The 19,204-nt window shown below is 43.2% G+C and overlaps 1 protein-coding gene across 1 annotated transcript in view; it reads right to left on the bottom strand.

Moving 5' to 3' along the window:
• The window catches only part of GALNT18 (polypeptide N-acetylgalactosaminyltransferase 18), a 213,472-nt gene extending 200,793 nt beyond the window's left edge, over positions 1–12,679 (bottom strand). Inside the window, exons 1-2 of the mRNA XM_083862760.1 lie at positions 12,440–12,679; positions 12,020–12,288 (exon numbers count right to left, since the gene is read on the bottom strand). Coding sequence (XP_083718886.1) covers positions 12,020–12,254 — 235 coding nt within the window. The 5' untranslated portion in view covers positions 12,255–12,288; positions 12,440–12,679. The remainder of the gene's footprint in view (positions 1–12,019; positions 12,289–12,439) is intronic.
• Between the last annotated feature and the right edge of the window lie 6,525 nt (positions 12,680–19,204).

Genomic DNA, 19,204 nt, shown 5'->3' with positions numbered 1-19,204 from the left:
CTGCCCTGCACAGATCATTCTGCTCCCTCCCCAGCCCAATGCCTCAGATCTATGAACTATGCCATGACAGCAATTTGTGTGAGTCCAACAGAGATAAGGTGTTAGAGCAAGGACTTGGAGCGCAATCACACTGACTGAAAACTCAATCCAAGGGCTCTCTGTTACATTCTTTCTGTGGGAAGAATGCAGTCTAAGAAAAAAAAAATAATATCTATCAGTATCTTAAGGTTTTTAAGGTAAGGAAAAAAATCTTACGACAGAACAGCCACTCCCAAGACTTCCTTGTATCTTTTTTTCTTTAGGGTGTAAATGCACATTGCCTTCAGAGATGACTTTACTACTTAAAAGTTGGTCTTAAGTGGACAGTTAGAAATGATAATCCAATTGCCGGAGAAGTGAATATCCAGAATTATCTTCCACTGAATCTGTGCTGACACACAGAGCATTGAATAACTCTTTCTCTCTGTTCCTTCTTCCCCTAAGACAGATGAACAAATTTCTTAAGGAAGTTACATGGCATCCTTACCTGACAAAACCAGCCACAAAATCCGGGTTAATGCGCAAGGTTTTTGTCTTAACCTGCCAAGAAACATTCCCTGTGGCTGAACCAACACTTCGAACATTCTTGAGAGTCCTTGTTCCTGTAAGAACTCTGTTCCCAGCTTCAGGACAGCCACTCACAGCCCAAAAGCTGCTCACACAAAGGTCTTTGTAAAGAACAGTAATCAGAAAGTCACTGGTGAGTAGAAGTCTGCAAAAAAATATCACTCTCCATGATCATATCCCTGTTTTGTATCTGTCACCTCATTATTTTAGCAGAACTTGGGGCTTGGGGATTACTCTGTAACCTGCACTTAACCCACGGAATTAGTGACTGCAATCAGGGTATTTATCTCCCTGCTGACAGGCACACAGAGGGTGCTTTGGGCTGAGTGGATGGTCATCCATCAATCCCTGCAAAAGGGATACAGGTGATGAACACACAGCCACGTGGGACACTGTTTGTAAATGCACTTTTGCACAACATTTCCTCGGACCTCTCTGCTTTTTTGCCACAGACATCTCTCTCCCCACAGTGTGAAGACAATTCTGGTATTTCACAAGGTATTGTGACCTTTTGCCAGACCATAACAGAAGCTTTTGTTTTCTCTTCATCTCAGAACACAAAGAGAAACAGTCTTTGAAATATATTTAGGCTGAACTTTTTTTTCAATGTTAATTTTCAGGAATGCTGCCAATCCACTTTTAGCAGATGGTTTGCTATTTAATGTCTCTAGGCAGGCAGAAAAGCTTTAATCAATAGAATCAAAAGAAATGTTGAGAAATTACATGCAGTTTTACAAAATCAAAGGCATTTCCTACATATTGTCAAGCAGACAAAAATATATTGACATGTTGTTACTGCAAGGAGCTGAGGAATGCTTCCCACATTACAACACTGAATTTCCTTTTACGTGTTTTCAAGTCTCCAGGTTTCCTCATAAAAAGGAATTTTACCCTGTCATAAATTTAGAAATTCTGCAAGAGCAGCTTAATTAAGTAAAAAATGATCAGGGGCTGAGCAATTAAAAACCAACCCTCAAGAGCTGGTAATGCCCACATAAAAAGCTTTACCTCTACTTACTTCTCCAAATAAGAAATCAATGTTGTGGCTCCCCATTCACTCTGGGGTCCAGTATTTCACCACCTGCACCTGCAGTCACCCAGGAAAAGAGACAAAACGGGCAAGAATCAGCCTGGCCACCAGCTACCACTCACTCACTGCAGAGAGCGCTGACAACTGCCTGAAAACCTGATTCCAACACTCTCCAAGCAATACTTCCACCCTCTGCAGCTCCAGGCTGCAGGAGCCTGCTCCTGCCACACTGAGGTATTGTGCAAACATGGTCCCATGTGCTCTAACCAAGCTCTTGCCTTGGTGTTTGCATTACCATTTACAAACCCTCCCATGTAAGCCCCTGTCAGGCAATGGTGAAGCCCCTTTCCCACCTTCCAGACAAGACATATGGATTCTTAGCTTGACTACATTTTTAGAGAGAGGTATCATATAGAAAATATTTTAGATATATTGAATTTTTCTGTACTCATTTGCAAACAGAATTTTGTCTCAGTATTCCAATGAGAGAAGTAGAACCAGAACTGTGAAGATGCTTTTTAACAATTATGTCTTTTTATGTAAGAAAGACATAAGCTGTGCTGAAAACTGGTGTGTTGATAGAATTGCACCTACAGGAAGAATAACAATGAACCAATGAGATTTAAATGTTTCTATACCAAAAGCATTCCTGCTACAATGGCAGCAAGTGGGAACGATGTATCCAAACATGAGTCTTCTGTTGTCATTTTGTTGTAGCTTTTTCTGGTCTTGCTGCTTTTAGTGTCTAAATTCATCAGTCTTCTCAGCATTGCATACAAGTTCACACATCCCTTTGGAACTCGTGTTTGGGTTTTTTCTATTGCTGGTTTGTTTGGTTTATGTCTAACAGTTTTAAATTAACTTTAAACTTGTACAGCTTTACAGCCACATGAAAACATGAGCTGAACAGAAGCTTGAAATACCTCATTCGGTTACATCTAAGTTTAATGATGTCATAATCCTTTATGGCTGACCTCATGTTGTAAAGTCACGGAGTTCTAACTCTGAAAAAGCAGGATAAAAACAACAACACACAATTATAACACTGGAGACCAACAGCATCACAATTTTGGTTCCAGGCCCAGTATTTTGCTTATGATAGTCTGGCTGTATGCAAAAAAAGCACTTCGTACTTCATTAAAGGTGCTACACATGTTTTACAAGATCCATATGAACTAAGTGAAACAGATTTAAGTCTTCCATTTTTGAATGCTAGATTTGGGGTTAATTAACAAGCAAATATTTGTAGCAAACTACTAGATGTGAAAATTGGTTTTGAGAGCGACAGGAAAGCAAAAGGCTTCCAGAAGAGAATCAAAAATGAAGTATTGCTTTTTTTCCACTCAATGGAAACTCACTAGCACCAGTTTCAATAAAACCGGTGGAGAATCCAGAGTTTCCACTCAATAGCTGCAATTTCATATCAATGACAAAAGGATAAAACATTCAGGTATTCTTGTGTCTCGTAGCTTTTGCTGTACTTTTCTCCTTTTTGACCCTCCTTGTCCTCCAAACTGTTAAATGTGAACACATCTAATCAGAAATTCCACAGAAATTACAGCATACTACTCCCACACCCTTCACTTGAGCAACTTAAAATATTCCTGTTAGCACAAGTAGAAGAGGGAAAGGCTGGCATAATATGATCATTCCATATACAGCTGGTAAAATTATAAATTCCTCAGAGAAAGACAAATATACAGAACAAAATTATTTTAAAAATGATTCTGTGCTCAGTTCTGCAAGCCCTTTTTATTCTGCGCACAGAGAAATCCCAGGAGACTTTTTCTCCAACCATAATTTCATTGCAATGAAATGATAATCCTGTAATGGATGAGTACAGACTCACTGAGTCTGCAGTGCTTGAAAAGTTTATCTGACAGTTTTAAAGGTAAAAGTTACCTCCAGCATACCAAATCTTGCAAAGCCTCTGGCAGTCATGACTTGACGCAGGAAGAAAAGCTTCAAAGCAATTTGAATCCACCATGAAAGCAGGGACAGGTAATTCTCTGCATTAGTTGGATGATTCATGAAAGAGATCTTTAGCTAGATTCTGATTACATATGAGCGAGTAACACAGTCTAAAAATCTGTATTATCTCCCTAAAATGACGCTGGAATGATCATTTATCTATGAAGAAAAAAAAACCCAGAAATACTATCTCTTTCTTACACTCTTCAGAAAGCTGCTTATAGAAATCCTATTTTCTCAGAGATCACCTGTGACAGCTCTAATAAAAGGAAAATTCAAACATTCACATTTAAAATGTGGGGCTTGATTTAGGAGATAGGAAATGTCAAAACCAAAACTACAACAGGATTTCCACGCCCCTACTGACATTACCGACACAAGGTCACTGTGCTCCTGAATTCTCAGCATACAGACAGAGATTTAGGCAGTTGTGCGCTATTTAAGGTGTGCTAATTAAAACGTGCATGTTGGGAGAGCTATCTCATCTCATACTTCAGGGCTCATGTCAGCCTCAAATTTGTGCCACTGCACAAGAGATGTGGCTACTGCAGCACACCTCAACATCTGGCTGCTGCTGGACTCACACACCACTCCCTGGGCTCTTCCTGGGGGGGAGAAGGGACCTTGTGTCTGATCCTTCTGAACAACTCCAGCAGCCAAACCTGCCACCAAAAGGGAATAAAAGTGGGGCCATGGCAGTTGTCTCTATCCCCCTCCTCTGCCCTGCTCCTGCACACCTTATCCATAGGGATGAAGGCTCCAAGTCAGGGCTTCCACTGCACATCCACATGGCACTGATCACAGGACAGCTGGGATTCCTGCCAGCTGCCACAGCGTTGTTGCCATAGAAATAATACACTTTAAAAATCTCATGTGTTTAGAATACACTTGAAGCAGAGGCTATAGCAAGAATCCCTCACAGACTTGAGAAGACACATTGGCATTTTTAAGGCAGACACTTCAAGGTAGCAGCTTGGACATTCCACCTTCAAATTCTAAAACAGAAATCAGAATATTCTCATTTGTTAATTTTCAAAGCCAAGCAAAGGAGATGCTGGAGAACTGTAATAATGACCATCACGGTTTCAGCTCCTAAACATCTCTGCCTTTCCCTCAGAAAACTGAGGATACCATGTTAAAAACAGCACCTTAGTTACAAAACACCAGTTGAGCAGAGAAAAGCTGTGGAGAAAACAGAAATAAAACGTTGTTTCACAGAGAACACATCTGCATTGCACAACTGTAGGGTAGACTTTGGTGTAGATAACAGCAGCGTGAAGCCAAAGCATTAAGCTTCATGTACCTGAGAATTCCAGTGTCTATGCAGAGTATCTGTCCCCATTAATCCAATCCAGGTTGCTAAAAGGAAGGAGCCCAGAGTTTCTAAAGAGGCTGCAGAACTAGCACTGCAAGGCCAAGGGCAGCACAGAAAGATACCTCCAGAGATGATTAAAAGAGAAATAATAAAGCAGATGAATGAAAAAGGAGTTGCCTCAGAGGAATAAAGCTAGTTTTCACAACATGAAGGTAGTTTTCACTCTTGAATTAGACAGAAATTAAACTTTATTAATTTTGCTAATTGTGGACCAGTAAATCACCCCACTGCTCTGGACTCAGGGACAACCCCAAGATATCAGAGAGCCCAGCCACCAATCTCCAGGCCAAGTGTTGCTGACAACATCATCTTATGGCTGCAAGAAACAAGGACAGCCATTAACCAGCTACAGAGGATTCAGGACCCACTGTGTACCTTTCCAAATTCCATATATTAATAGCTGATAATCAAGTTCCTGGGCTGTTCCAAAGACAAACAAGGATCCTCCATCACCCTCAGGAGGCAGCTAAGCCATCTTCACAACTCTCTCAAGATTTGAGCCCAATATTTGCTTTTTTAAATCACCATAGATTTTCTTTACACATCATGTCTCTAACAGATGGATAATACTGGCTTATCCCACCACTCCAGGGCTTATGCACACTTTCACAATGTAACGTTGATGACAAGACCCTTCTGCTGAAGGCAGAATTAAAGTAAACTGCTTCTGTGACTTGTCACAGGCAAGGGAGCAATGTTAGGTGGAGAGAGGCAAAAGCTGCCTCATGTGATGCCAGGAGAGAGTGAGAGTCCAGGACTAAGCTGATCTCTTTACACACACTTTTCCAGCAGCTGTGTGTAGGTCTTGCTGTATGTTCCTTTTCAGATGTATTTACCTCTATTCTGGTCATACAGATAAAAATCACTTGTTAGTACTGAAGTGAGCATAATAAGCTGGCAGGAAAGGCTTCAGCTGGAACCCCTGAACAGCTGCAGGCTGCCTGTGCCAACCTGAGCAACGTAGCCCAAGGTGACATCAGAGTGGCACAAATGAAGCCCTGAGTGCAGAACCTGAAGCAGAACAGTTCTCTCCATCCCTGCTCAGCCCATCCACCCTCTGCACTAAAACCTCCCCCTCCTTCCACTGAGGCTGTCCCATTATGCTGAGATAACAAATGTCAACAAAACTGAACTTTTTCGGAGAAAAAGGCAAACTTTTCTAGCTTAGCAATGAGGGAATTTGTGGAGGGCATGGAAGTCACAGCTCTGCCTCTGATTATTTTCTTTAAACTTCCGTTGAAGACTTTTTTCATGTGAACTACAGAAATTGTCATGATTGAAAAAAATGGAATCCAAGTCAATTCCCTTCCCAACTACAAAGCTATCATTCACTCTCACTTTGTAGCCAAGTAAAACTTTCCTTGTTTCTGTCAAAAGAAACAATCTCAAATAAATCTGCCATGCCATTCCCACTGTATAAACCTGAAGAAACAGAACAATCCAGATGACAATCAGGAAAATAGAAAACAAAAAAAAAAGAGAAACCTCATTCTGAAGAAAACAACAATCATTCAATATCCAGCAATGAAATCCAGTTACCTTAATAAGGCCAAACTACCACACCTAAGTTTTGCCCACTGCATCCTAGCCCCAGTGACAAATCCCCAGTGGAGGAACCAGCAAGAATAAAATTAGAAGGGAGCTAAAGATATTAAAAACACCAAAAAGTTAATTTTAATAACAGTAAGAATATACTATCAAGTGTAGTCAACATAATCAGCAACATTAATTCTTCAGTAGATTGTCCTTGAAATACCTACACCTCCAGTGTTGCTTGAAAATTTACAGCAAATTAAGTCTTACAGTTGAAATAACTATATTAAGGGTTCTTTAGCGTGCTCATCCCTAAGCATGGAAGAACATGAAAGTTAAATTCCAATTAATCTGCACTGACATGCAGCCATCTAGAATGACTTGAGAAGTCACAGTCGAAAGAGGAAAAATAATGGGATTAATCCTGCCTGTCTTACATGTGCAAGTAACTGCTTCCATTGCAATTAGCTGCCTTGGGACAGCAGATCTCTGTTCTTGTACAGAGACAGGGAATATAGAGCCCTCTGCAGTGGAGCAAGAGCTGAGTGTTCCCAGGGCTGCTGCCTGGTGCTCATTTGTTCCTCAGCAGAATAAATATGCTGCAGCGAGCGATAAAAATGCCTAATTGCTTTGGAGCTTGAGGGAAATAAGCCAGGGGGATTTAGCCGCTCATTATTCCCACAAGGAAAGTACCTCAGGAGTAAGAGACATGGTGGAGTGGCCATTTGAATCCTGGTGAGTTGACTTTATGGAACCCAAGTATAGGGTTACTTAGCCAGGCTGCAAAAGACAGAAGACATTCTTCTTTGTGTTTGAGACCAAGAAGTAAAGGGTAGATAAGAAACATGATTTTTACTTATTCAAATCTTTCCCAGGCTAAAATTAAGAGTGTGAGTTGACCTAGTTCCCAAGCTCAAAATATGCAGTTTCTGGGAACAAATCATTTCACCCTGACACCTGACACGTGGACTGAGTGAATCACACACTGAGACCTCTCCCTCACCCAGCAGACCACAGAGAGTGATCAGATATCCAGCTGTGGGACAGCTAATATTAGTTCAAGTTAATCCACACAGCAAACCATTCTGAGCAGCAGAATGAAAGATAATGTAAACAACTCTTCTATCACAAATTTTCCCAAGTCCACACAGTGCCTGATATTCCACTGATAAGAACAGATGCAGCAGCTTGCAAGGATGGAGGACCAAAGTCCTAGTAGGATACAGACATCTCAATAACCATCCATCAACCTTAGCTAAAAATTCAGCTAATTCACAGATATTAACTGTGTGTTACCATTTCAATTTAGATCTAGCCTATGTCTTGACTGTTTAGTAATTCTGTTTAGGTCCAAGGGGTTGGGAGGAAGAATGGGGCAGGGGCAAGGAAGCAAGTTAATGCCATAGACTTCACAGTCTATAATCTTTTAAGATAATTCCGCAACAAAAACATCCTCTGATTAAAACTAGGAAGGCTGAAAACTGTGGCTGTAGGACACGAAAGAAAGACTCCAAATATTCCAGAAGGCAAAGAGCATAGAAAAAGAAGGCTTTATTTTCTAATTCTTGCTACCTTTCATAAGGTGTTCTGATACAAACTTAACATGGTTGATGAGTAGGAATGACACCTCTCTAATGCCATTGGTTAAACTAGAGGAACAGAAAAACACCACCTGGAGAAAGATTGGTTTGAGAAAGGACAGTTGTTTGCCAAGATTGTTTTGAGAAGAAACTTTTGTGAGAAATTTTTCCTTGGGAAAAAGTTAGCAGCTGCTAGCAGGCTAAAAATCTTTCAGACTCAGAAATATCAGGCCCACAGAAAACTCCTAAAATGGCACTGCATAATAAGACAGGATGATGTGCAGCAGTGTTTTGAGTGATATGGGTTTAATCATAGCTTAGCTTTTCAAGGAAAATTAAACTGTGAACTACGATGGCCCAAAGTGAGGTTGCAGAAAACAGCACATTTCTCCCTTTTGGCTGGTGTTTTCCACTTTGTCTCTGACACAAACTAAGTGTCAGATTGAGAGCAGACTGCCCACTCCCCTCATCTTCCAACTGCACATACAACTTAGGGCAAGTTTTTGGTGTCAGAGCCAATGTATAATGCATTATTAAGATGAAGGATATGTTGTGATCTATCTGAAGCACTCTTGTATTGATTTTAATAACGTGAGAGTGTTTGGGGTTTTCTGAGCCAGTTTGGTGTTTGTGAACTCAACAGAACACAGTTTTTTTTTATCCCATTTAACACTTGTTAACCTCAGCCCTCTAAAGCATACTTTTCTGGGAATAAAGCTCAATGCTACTACACAGTCCATGTGCCACACACCTCTGTCAGCCATGAAAAAGGCTGCATTCTGCATCAAGCTATCCATCTGGTCCTTTGCTCAGTTTCTTTTATACACATAAACACATACACACAATTAATCTCCAAAAAGACACCATCCTGTTTGCAAACTCCAAAGGAGGTGGGAACTAAAAGTTTCTCTCAGTGGGCTGCCTGCTTGCATGGAGCATATGCCTCTTACTGAAGATTTGGGCTGGGAGGGAGGAGAATCTCCTTGGCACTGGGTTGGGGAGTATTCAGATGTAATCAACACCAAAATCCCACAACACACTGCCATGGAAAATCCTGCAGGTCACCGTCATTGCAAAAAAGGCAAAGTCACTTGACCAAAACCATCTTGTGAGCTGTGTCTGGTCACAGGCCAGGAACTCAGGATTCCCAGGTTCCAGGGAGCTCAAGTTTCAGCACTGAGCTTTAGCGCCACAGGATTCCTCTTTCTGTGGCCCGGGATTTCCCTGTCCATACCGTTCATTCCAAACACAAGGCGTAGCAGCTTTGATTCCCTCTGAACCTCTCCTAGCTGGAAATCTCTTTTCAGTCTGATGTTTTGCTTGCCATGACAATGTCTTTTTAAAAATACATACTTGAACAAGGGTTTTATATGAAGGCATGTCTTATTTCTTCTCATTTCCAGGACACCTAATAAAATACTACAAGACTGCAATTTATATGCTAAAGGAATTCCCAGATGGCATCTAATCAAACAATTCAATCAGAAAGCAAATTAAAATGAAATATTAGCGCAACTCTGTGTGTAAAATGCAGCAGCTAAAGCTCTCTGGCATTTGCAGGATATCCTATGGAATGTAATTCTATTTCCCGTGCTAATTTCATGCCTGTTCAGCATTGCAGAACATCTGAGCTATTGAGACCTCTCTCCAATACCAAAAAGCAGTGGTCCAAGGAGAAGTTTAACAGCAACTACAGACAACCCTTACAACCATGTCTAGAACCACTACTGGAGCTGGTTCACTCATTGTCTGGCAGCAACTGTCAAAAATATAATTCCTTAAAGCTGACCTTCAAGTTCAAACCAAACCCAGTCAAACTTGGGATATTTCTTTCAACAACTTCAGCGAGTTTTGCACTATGACCCAGAATTCACAGCATCTCACAGTTCTAAGCAAAATCTGATTGAAGTAACACCGTATTCTGCAGTATCTGCCACAGGAACTCCTGTGAGAACCTCAGTTACAATTGTTTTCAAACAAAAGTACAGAAAACCCACTTTGAGCTAAGGATCTGTGATTTTTATTTTATTCATTTATTTATCTTAAAGACTAAGTAGTTTCAATGAGGCATTGTAAAGCTTTTTTTTTTAAAAAAAACCCTAATATTTTAGTACTTATTACCAAACTGCTCACTTAGGTAATTCTGAAAGACTCTCTGCAACTTCAAAAGAAAAATTATTTGAGGGGAAAAAACCATCTGATTTGGGTAATGGATAGTCACTCAAAAACAACAACAACAACAACAACAACAACAACAACAACAACAACAACTTAAAAAAAATAAAAACATAATAATTAAAAAAAAAAAACCACACACACACACACAAAACCCCCACCCTTATGCTCTAATCCATGCTATACTCTCCCCTGATTTAAGTGCACCTTTTTTCTACTACTCTAAGAACTAATGACCGAAGGCACCAATGTGGTTAGTTTCCCTGAAAACAGTTGTTAGTTTCCTTGAAAATGAACAAGGCTATTGGAGTTTCACATCAACAAACCTGAAGGAGTTATGCTCCAGCCTCATAAGGGAAGTCAATTAACTTTGTGTATCTTGCTCTTAGCCAGATCCTTTTGGAAAACCCCTGCCTTCATATATGCTTCCACAGTGCACTCCACTGGCACACAGACAAGAATACATTTCCTTTTTAAAATCCATTTCAGGAATCAAGAAAAACTTAAGGACTGCATGACAGAACTTAAAACTTGAAGAAGCTGCTATAGCCCATTCTCCAAGGCAGAAAGGGGGGAAAAAATATTAAAAGCATCATTTTACTCCCTTGAGCAAGATAAGACTATCTGAGAAATGAGTACATAAACGAAATGAATGATGATGTGCCATATTTAGAAAGATATTAACACAAGCCAAAGCAAAGTAGCTGGGCTTTAATAGCACTACAGAGTTATGTGTATGGGCAAGGAGGGAAACCCAACTCATATGCAATTACCCACCCTGCTCACTTCTATTTGCTCCATATTTCCAGAAGAACAGTTGGTCAAAGCTGCCTGGAAGCAAGCAAGTTTTTTTGCACTGGTGACAGGTACCCTTCACCACATGGTCTACTTTTCTTTTTCAGATTTAAGAGAGACTTAGAACTGGGGTTAGAGCATTTGGTTATGCAGAAGTAGAGAAAGATGGTTCTTCTAGATTTCTTACAGGTTCTCACCTAACCCCAAGTCTCCTAAACATCCAATTCACCTGGCAGGCTGAGAGAGTGATGGTATGATGCCATGCAGATGATTAAAATATAAAGGAAGACACTAAAGATGCCCCAGGTAAAGCAAAAGTCATGTAAAATCCCAAACTCACAGGAAATAATCACATTCTCCCCCAGAGCCTTCCCACTTCAGCCCTTCTCCCAGGGCACCCATTAAACGGCGATCAAATTAAAAGCCATTACACAAAGAGAGAGATTGCCCCAGTTATAATCCCGAGAGGCTCGCGGCACTACGGGAAAAAAAACCCTTCATCATCCCGAGGAACACAAGAGACTCAGCACGGATTAGCTTAGCGGAGTCAGGCTTAAAAAAAAAAGGGGTTGGGGGGAGGAGAACGAGGATTCCACAAGCAGCAAACCATCTTGAAAAAATAACAAATGGAAATTAAAAAAAAATAATAATAATAAAAGAAAGGAGAATAGCAAGATGAGAAGAGGGTCTCAGCCCGGAGCCCTCCCCGTGGATCCATATCCATCCCTACTCGGGGAAGGGAAGGCGGGCAGGGAGCTGAGGTTCGTTCCGGCTCCGGGAGGGCTCCCGAAGGGGCTCCCCGGCCACCCCGCACATCCCCGGCTCTCCCGGCCCCTGGAATCGCGGCAGGCACGACACACGACACACAGCGGGAGGGAGGGAGGGATGGAGCTGCACACAGGGCGGGCGGAGAGACGGGAGCGGAGGGCGAAGCGAGCCGGGGTGAGGTGGTACCTTGGATGTGCTGCTTGATGACATTCTCCAAATGGTCCAGCCTCTCTATAATCCTTAAAGTGTCCCCTTTGTCTTCCTCTAACTTTTTCTCCGAGATGGGCTCCTGCACTTTGACATAGACGCTGGCGATGTAGTTGGTGACCCAGCCCACGTACAGCAGGCAGACGATGTTAGTCATCCCACTCAAAATCACGCAAGTGGACACTAAAGTTTTGGTTTTCCTGGTGCACACCATCCTGAGATCCCTCCATATAGCTCCAAAAAATTCCCTGTGATCCAGAAAACAAAAATAAGCCGCGATGAAGAAGAAATCCTCTCCCCCCTCTCCCCGAACGGAGACCGCTCCGAAGTCAGTACATTTCCATGCAAAAAAAAACAAGTTCTCTAAATCCACAGAATTAAAAAACACTTGTCGCCTACCTAGAAGGAGAGGCGGGGGCGGGGAAGGGCTGACAATCAGACTCCTGGCTGTGAGCACATGCAGCTAAAGAGCGGAAAGTTTGCGATGGCAGCGCCGCCAGCCCCAGCGAGGCGTGCCCGCCGCCCGCCGCCCTCAGGAGGCGCCGCCCCCGGCCCCGGGCATCACGGGCAGCCCCGCGCCCCGGCCGGCAAAACTTTGTTCCCTCCTCCTCCTCCTCCTCCGCCGCTTCCCATCGCGGCCGAGCCTCAGCCTGCCGGGGAACAGAGCAGCCTGCCGGGGAACAGCCAGCCGGGGAACAGCCAGCCGGGGAGCGGGGCCGGCCCGGGACTGACGGCGGCCGCCTCCAATGGCAGCGGCGCGGGGCGGGGACGCGGCCGGGCCCACCTGCTCCTGGCTCCGAGCACAGCGGCGCCGGGGCCGGCCCTGCCTGCCTCTGTGCCTGTCTGCCTGCCTGCCTCGGTCCCTGCCTGCCTCTGTCCCTGCCTGCCTCTGTCCCTGCCTCAGTGCCTGCGTGCCTCTGTCCCTGCGTGCCTCTGTCCCTGCCTCAGTGCCCGCCTGCCGTGCCCGGGGCCGGCTGCGGAGGATCCCCGGGCCGCCCCGGTGCCGTTCCGGCCCGCCCGCCCGCTGAGGGGCCATTTCCCTGAGGGGAGGGAGAAAGCGGAGCTGTGCCCCTCAGGGCTGCCCGGGGCTCTGGGCTCCCCGCCGCCTCCCGCCGCCGAGCCTCTCGCTCCCCGCCCGGGCTGGGCCGGGAATACCGATGGTTGCTGGTATCCAGAGCCCCGCATCCATGGGTTCATGGCCTCCCCCGCTCCCCGGGGACGCGCTCCATCCGAGAACGTCCAGAATTGGCTTCAGTGTCAGGGGCGGCATCTCGCAGTAACTCACTGTTTAGTTCAGAGTGGCCCTGCTGCTTTCCTCTCTTCACCTGGCATTCTGCGTTATTTTTGAAAACGCGTTAAAAAGGCAAATCCCTCTCAATATGAAATCTCGCCGGTTTGAGAGAAGGCGCATGATGAGTCTTTTCCATTCCTTTTAAATAGAGGCTTTTGTACCACATGAGATCATTTTCTTTTGATAGTCTCATGTAACCGGCGTATCCAGTATTAGAAACAATGAGGCACGTGTTAATTAACATACTAAAATTATTTTAAATGCTTACCCAATGAAAGCGAGGATATCAAATGTTGTGGATTGATGCTCCAGAGCTGATGGTGCCACCAGGGTTTGCCGGTGTGCAGACAGCCCAGCAAAGCTAGCAGGACTTACTGCTCTGAACCATAAACACGAGTGTTCAAACCCTTCAACAGCTCCAATTGCAGCATATTAAGAGAAGTAAAAGCAGATGATTTTTTTCTTAGGTCTTGGGGTTGTTGTTTTTGAATTAATTGCAAGCAAGAGCCAGTATTTAAAAGAGAAGGCAGGCAAAGTGCCTTGCCAAAAGGCAGAATGACTCCTTCCTTTCCATCGGTTGGTACTCCGTAGAAACAGTAAAGATGATGAGTACTCAGACACATACAAACCAGCACCAACAGAAGCTGCAGTCAACTCTGCCAACAAAGCTGGAAAAACAAACTGCTCCCTCAGTCTTCTGAGCCTCTCGGAAAACTGACTGCAATTTTGGCCAGTTTAAAAGTACTTCCCCTGTGGTAACACTGGAAGAGGTGAGCCCAAGAGAACTTCCTGGGAAATTAGAGTATGTAGCACAAGGTGTTTGAATGCGAAAACAATATTTACATTTTAAGAAAAAATATTTTCAATAGTACAGGGAAGTTTGCTGGACAAAGCAGTCTATGAACAAGTTCAAGCTTTGTGAAAGACAAAGCACTGACAGAATATATTAGAACAGTTCCACCCTGGAAGTGACTTATTCCACTTGGTCTGCAATGAATGCTTGTCCACACCATCGTTTATTTTCCTATTTCCTATTTTTCTGCAACACTTCAGTGTTACAACTTTGCTTCTGGTAGCAACTGAGAGCAGGAAGTGCTATGGCAGAAACCTTTAATAATAGTGTTACCTAGACTTAATTTAATCTTTGTAAACCATGCCTGCTGTCACAAAATACAAATTCTTCAGCAATTTAGGCAGAATCCAGAACTTAGCCTGGGACTTCTCAACTTAAAGCACAAGTTACCTGAAATCAGTCCAGGTAAGGGATGAGTAACAAGCATTAATAAGTCATCATTTCAAAGGAAATGCATAAAATACTAAGCACTAACTGCTTTTATGAACAAATATGAACAGTACTTGTTACTAATGACTGTAAGCACATCCATAAGTGACACAAGCATTTGGAAAAAGACAGATAATGTGTCTCACAGCCTTAATAGGTTGCTTAGTACATCATTGATTAACCTACAGTAACTATTAATAGTTCTTTAGCCTTTTGTTCCCATCAGCTCTCTGATCATGTTTAAAATATATTTTCATTTATAACCACATTCTCCTACTGACAAAGCTGCACTCCTGTCTCCTAACTGGAGCCTTTATTTTACTGAAGCTACTCTTAAAACTGACTTCATAGCAAAAACCTCCAGATGCTTTGATACACCAAAAAAAGCTGTGCTTGCTTTCATGCCTCTGATAATAATATTCTAGACAGGTCTCTTTAAAAGTCTTCTTTTATAGGTTTATACAAAGTTGGAGGTATCCAAGTGTTTGCCATTTAGAAATTGGTTGTTTTTTGTCATTTTGATTTATTGTTTAGTATTACAATCCAGATGAGCCCCCTTCATGCAATGTATTACATAAATACATAAGCAGTCCACTTTAATAATTTAATGGGAACAAAAACAGGAAAAGGAACAATAGGAGAATAGAAAAGCTGCCAGCCTCACATTATAGTCAGGGAGAAAATTATGTGGTAAAACCCTTAAATGTTTCTTTTTTGAACATTTAAATTATAGGGGAGCACAAGGTCTATGAAATATTTTCTCTTAAATCAAAGTGGTGTTTTCTGCTTCAGGTGTTTAAACTTGAGGCAATACAAGCTACAGTGCAGATTATTAAAATATGTGTCTTGATTTTATCCTTGTCCTGATACTGCAGGGCTATGCCATGCTATGCAAATTATTTCATGTAATTACTTCACATTTCATAAAACATGTATGTATTACAGGCTTTAATGCAGATTTCCCACAACTACACTGCTGTAATAGGGCACCATTTCAAATCGTGCTGAGGAAATATTAATCTCACAATCTAGTAAATAATGCAAGAAAAGTGGCAACTGTAAAGTGACCTGTAAGAAATTCAGTTAGTATTTTTTACTTATCATTATGGTTCATGGAAGGGAAATGTTTATGAACCGTATTTTTATTGCTGCACTTTGATGCAGGTTAAAACATTTTTACATGTCAGATGATGCTTGAAACATCAGAACCAAAAATACTTATCCCATTTTATAAGAACAAGTTTCTTACACCTTGTTAGAAATCAGTGTGAAAGCCTAACTTTTAAACTTTATCACATTCTATTCAGATTCTTAGCTGAAATCCTATTAGTTTGTGGAGATATAATCTTCATTATTATCTAGTCTGAGGAGATTTTCTTCTATTATTTCTTCCCTCTCACCCATGATTATCACATCTCTTTTTTTGAAAGGTGATAAAAAATTCCAAAGGCACTCACTAAGCAACACGGCATTTTACATTGTGGAGAGAGACGACCAAATAAATTTAGAAAAGTCTGAATCACTCTGAGAAGGTAATTTTTTTGGAAGCTCTGATTTCTGAGCCTGCACACACAAATCAAGACCTGTACATCTCAAGCAGAGATAACCCCTTCTTGCAGATGAGATCTTCCCAACAATTCAAAATATTAAACTGGTGGTTTAGCACCTCAAAAGAGGCAGCTTTGTCTGTTTTGAAGATAAAGGTCAGGTGTTCAGTCCCCAGGGAAGTGATCCGATGATCTTTGGTATCTATTGTCCCAAGTCATCACTAGCACTAATTTTAAAACAATCTTAAACTTCTATTAAACCATAAAAAGATATATGCAGGAATTGCAGAGATGCTTCTGCATTTTCTGGAGCTGGGTTTTGGCATAAGGGATTTGTATGATAATGAATAGGAACTGAAAGCAAAGCAAAGAGAAAGGAAGAAAAATTGGAAAAAAGCTGAATGAATGATAAGTAGGATGGAGGAAGACAAGAGAAAAATAAAAACTACTTTTCCTTGTTACACTGGGACACATTCTCATCATCCTTATTCCTCTGGCATTTTCACTTTGTCGCTCTCTTGCCTTCTGTGGGTCCATTTCTGCTCTCTCCCTTTACTATTATTCCCTGTCACCTTTTCCATTCTTCATTTAAAAATCACCACTTTCAAGTTTACACTAGTTCTATTACACATCACCCTTCGTGGCATTTTTAGCAATCACCAGTTCATTTAGGTCATGCAGGACTCCTCATTTTTCATCTCTTTGGAAAGACTGCTCAGCAAAGCACCAACTACAGCAAAACTCAGCTCCACGTGGCCACTGTGGCCTGCCGAGCAGAGTGAATTAATGTCCAACACTAATGGCATTCACATAACTGACATCCATGAATCCCACAAGCACTGAGGTTGGAAAAGGCCTCCGAGGTCATTCATTCCAGCCTGTGACTGAACAGCACCGTGTCAACCAGGCCATGGCACCAAGTGCCACGTCCAGTTCTTTCTTGAACACCTGCAGGGATAGGGATTACATCACCTCCCTGGGCAGCCCATTCCACAGTCTGGTCCCCTGTTGGAGTCCTAGGACATCCCCTTGGATGACCTGGGACCTGAGGAAGGGAATTTGAGCCCTGGACAGGGGGGTGTGGAGCCAGTCCAGGGGGTTTGGAGACCTTGGCACAGAGCCCAGGAGAACACCAGGTTTGATTTTAGTCCATGGGAGAGGCTTCCGACACAGAGAGAGGAATTGCAAACCACCAGGAAGTGAAAACAGTAGTTTAGTACAGTAGAAGATGCAAAATTCAGTAGTTTTAGGGTTCACAGAATAGAGGTAAATGGAGGACAAGATGGTGGAATTTGGGTGGTACCACGTGTCCCTCTCCTTCTTCCTCATCCTCCATCTTCTGAGGTGGTGATGGCACAAGGTAGTTAGAGTGGATTGGGTAGTTAGAGAGGATTGCCTAGTGAGCACTAGGCATTGGTACAAAATAGTAAATAACCTACATGTAGTTATCTGTATAAATGTAAGGTGATGTCCCATCGGTGGGCAGTCCCCTCATGTCCCAGCCGCTGTCCAGACCTCGGCTGGGAGCGGAGAAAAACTCTGAGATATCAAAAAATAAACATCACGAAAAATCTGAAAACAAGGCCTTGAGGACTCTGCTTTTTTATACCAACACGACTCGGGGCTTTTAGAGGGCCAAGGACTTTAAACAACCTGGATCTCGGGTGAGGAAACCCACCCCGAGAGTCACCCTTTCTGTGAAGAAATTCCTCCTGATGTCCAACCTGAGCCTCCCCTGGTGCAGTTTGAGGCCGTGTCCTCTCATCCTGTCCCTGTTTCCTGTGAGAAGAGGCCGATCCCCACCCGGCTCCCCCCTCCTGTCAGGCAGTTCTAGACAGTGATGAGGTCTGCCCTGAGCCTCCTTTTCTCCAGGCTGAACACCCCCAGCTCCCTCAGACACTCCTCAAAGGACTCTCCAGACCCTCCCAGCTCCGTTTCCCTTCTCTGGACTCGCTCCAGCCCCTCCACGTCCTTCCTGAACCGGGGCCCAGAACTGGACACGGCACTCGAGGTGTGTCCTCTGCAGTGCCCAGGACAGGGGGACAGTCCCTGCCCTGCTCCTGCTGCTACACTCTTGCTGAGACAGCTCAGCGTGTCATGAGCCTCCTTGACCACTTTCAGCTGCTGTCATTCAGCATCCCCAGGTCCTTTTCCACTGAGCCCTTCCCAGCCCTCCTCCCCCAGCCTGCAGCAATGCATGGGGTTGTTGTGACCCAAGGACAGGACCTGGTGCTTGGATTTGTTGAACCTGACACCACTGGCCTCAGCCCATCCCTCCAGACTGTCCAGATCCCTCTGCAGTGCCTTCTTCCCTCCAGCAGATCAACACTCCTACTCAACTTAGTGTTATCCATAAATTTACTGAGGGAGCCCCCAGTGCTCATGACCAGATCATCAATAAAGATGTTAAACAGGACCAGCTCCAACAATGAGCCCCAGGGAACCCCCCTGGTGACTGTCCCCAGCTGGATGTGGTACCAGGCACCAGCACTCTCTGGACTTGGCTGTCCAGAAAGTCCTTAACCCAGCTGAGAGTTCACCTGTCCAAGCCACGGGCTCCATCATTTCGAAACCATTCACTGAGCACCGAAAGGAGGAAATTTAACATAACAGAAGATACAGAAACAAGAGAGTGCTGACACTGTTCCACAGGGAAAACTGAACTGTATCCTGTCTTCTGGACTGAGATCTCACTGCACATGAAGCAATGAGAAAACACCTCATGCAAAGGAACAGAACAGAGCCAGAAAGAACACTGAACATCTACTGGACACTTAGATTAAAAAGCAACCTCCAAGAGCTAGGGGCACATGGGTGTGTGTCATCTTCTCCATCACCAGATTCATGGCACAGAAGGCATTTGCCATCTCCTTGAGACAGTTGCTATAAAATTTGTATCAGTGTTTTCTGTTTCCAGATAGCATTTTCCATTCTCAGTGTTTGCCAAGCTTATCTTGTCCATTTGTCTTTCCAAAATGCTTTTCTATCAAAACCATCAAAAATCACTTCATACTGTAATTGATCTCTGCTATGCTGATGTATTA

Source organism: Zosterops lateralis (assembly GCF_965231275.1).
Source record: "Zosterops lateralis genome assembly, chromosome: 6".
Lineage (NCBI taxonomy): Eukaryota > Metazoa > Chordata > Aves > Passeriformes > Zosteropidae > Zosterops > Zosterops lateralis.
This window is presented reverse-complemented; position numbering and strand designations above follow the sequence as displayed.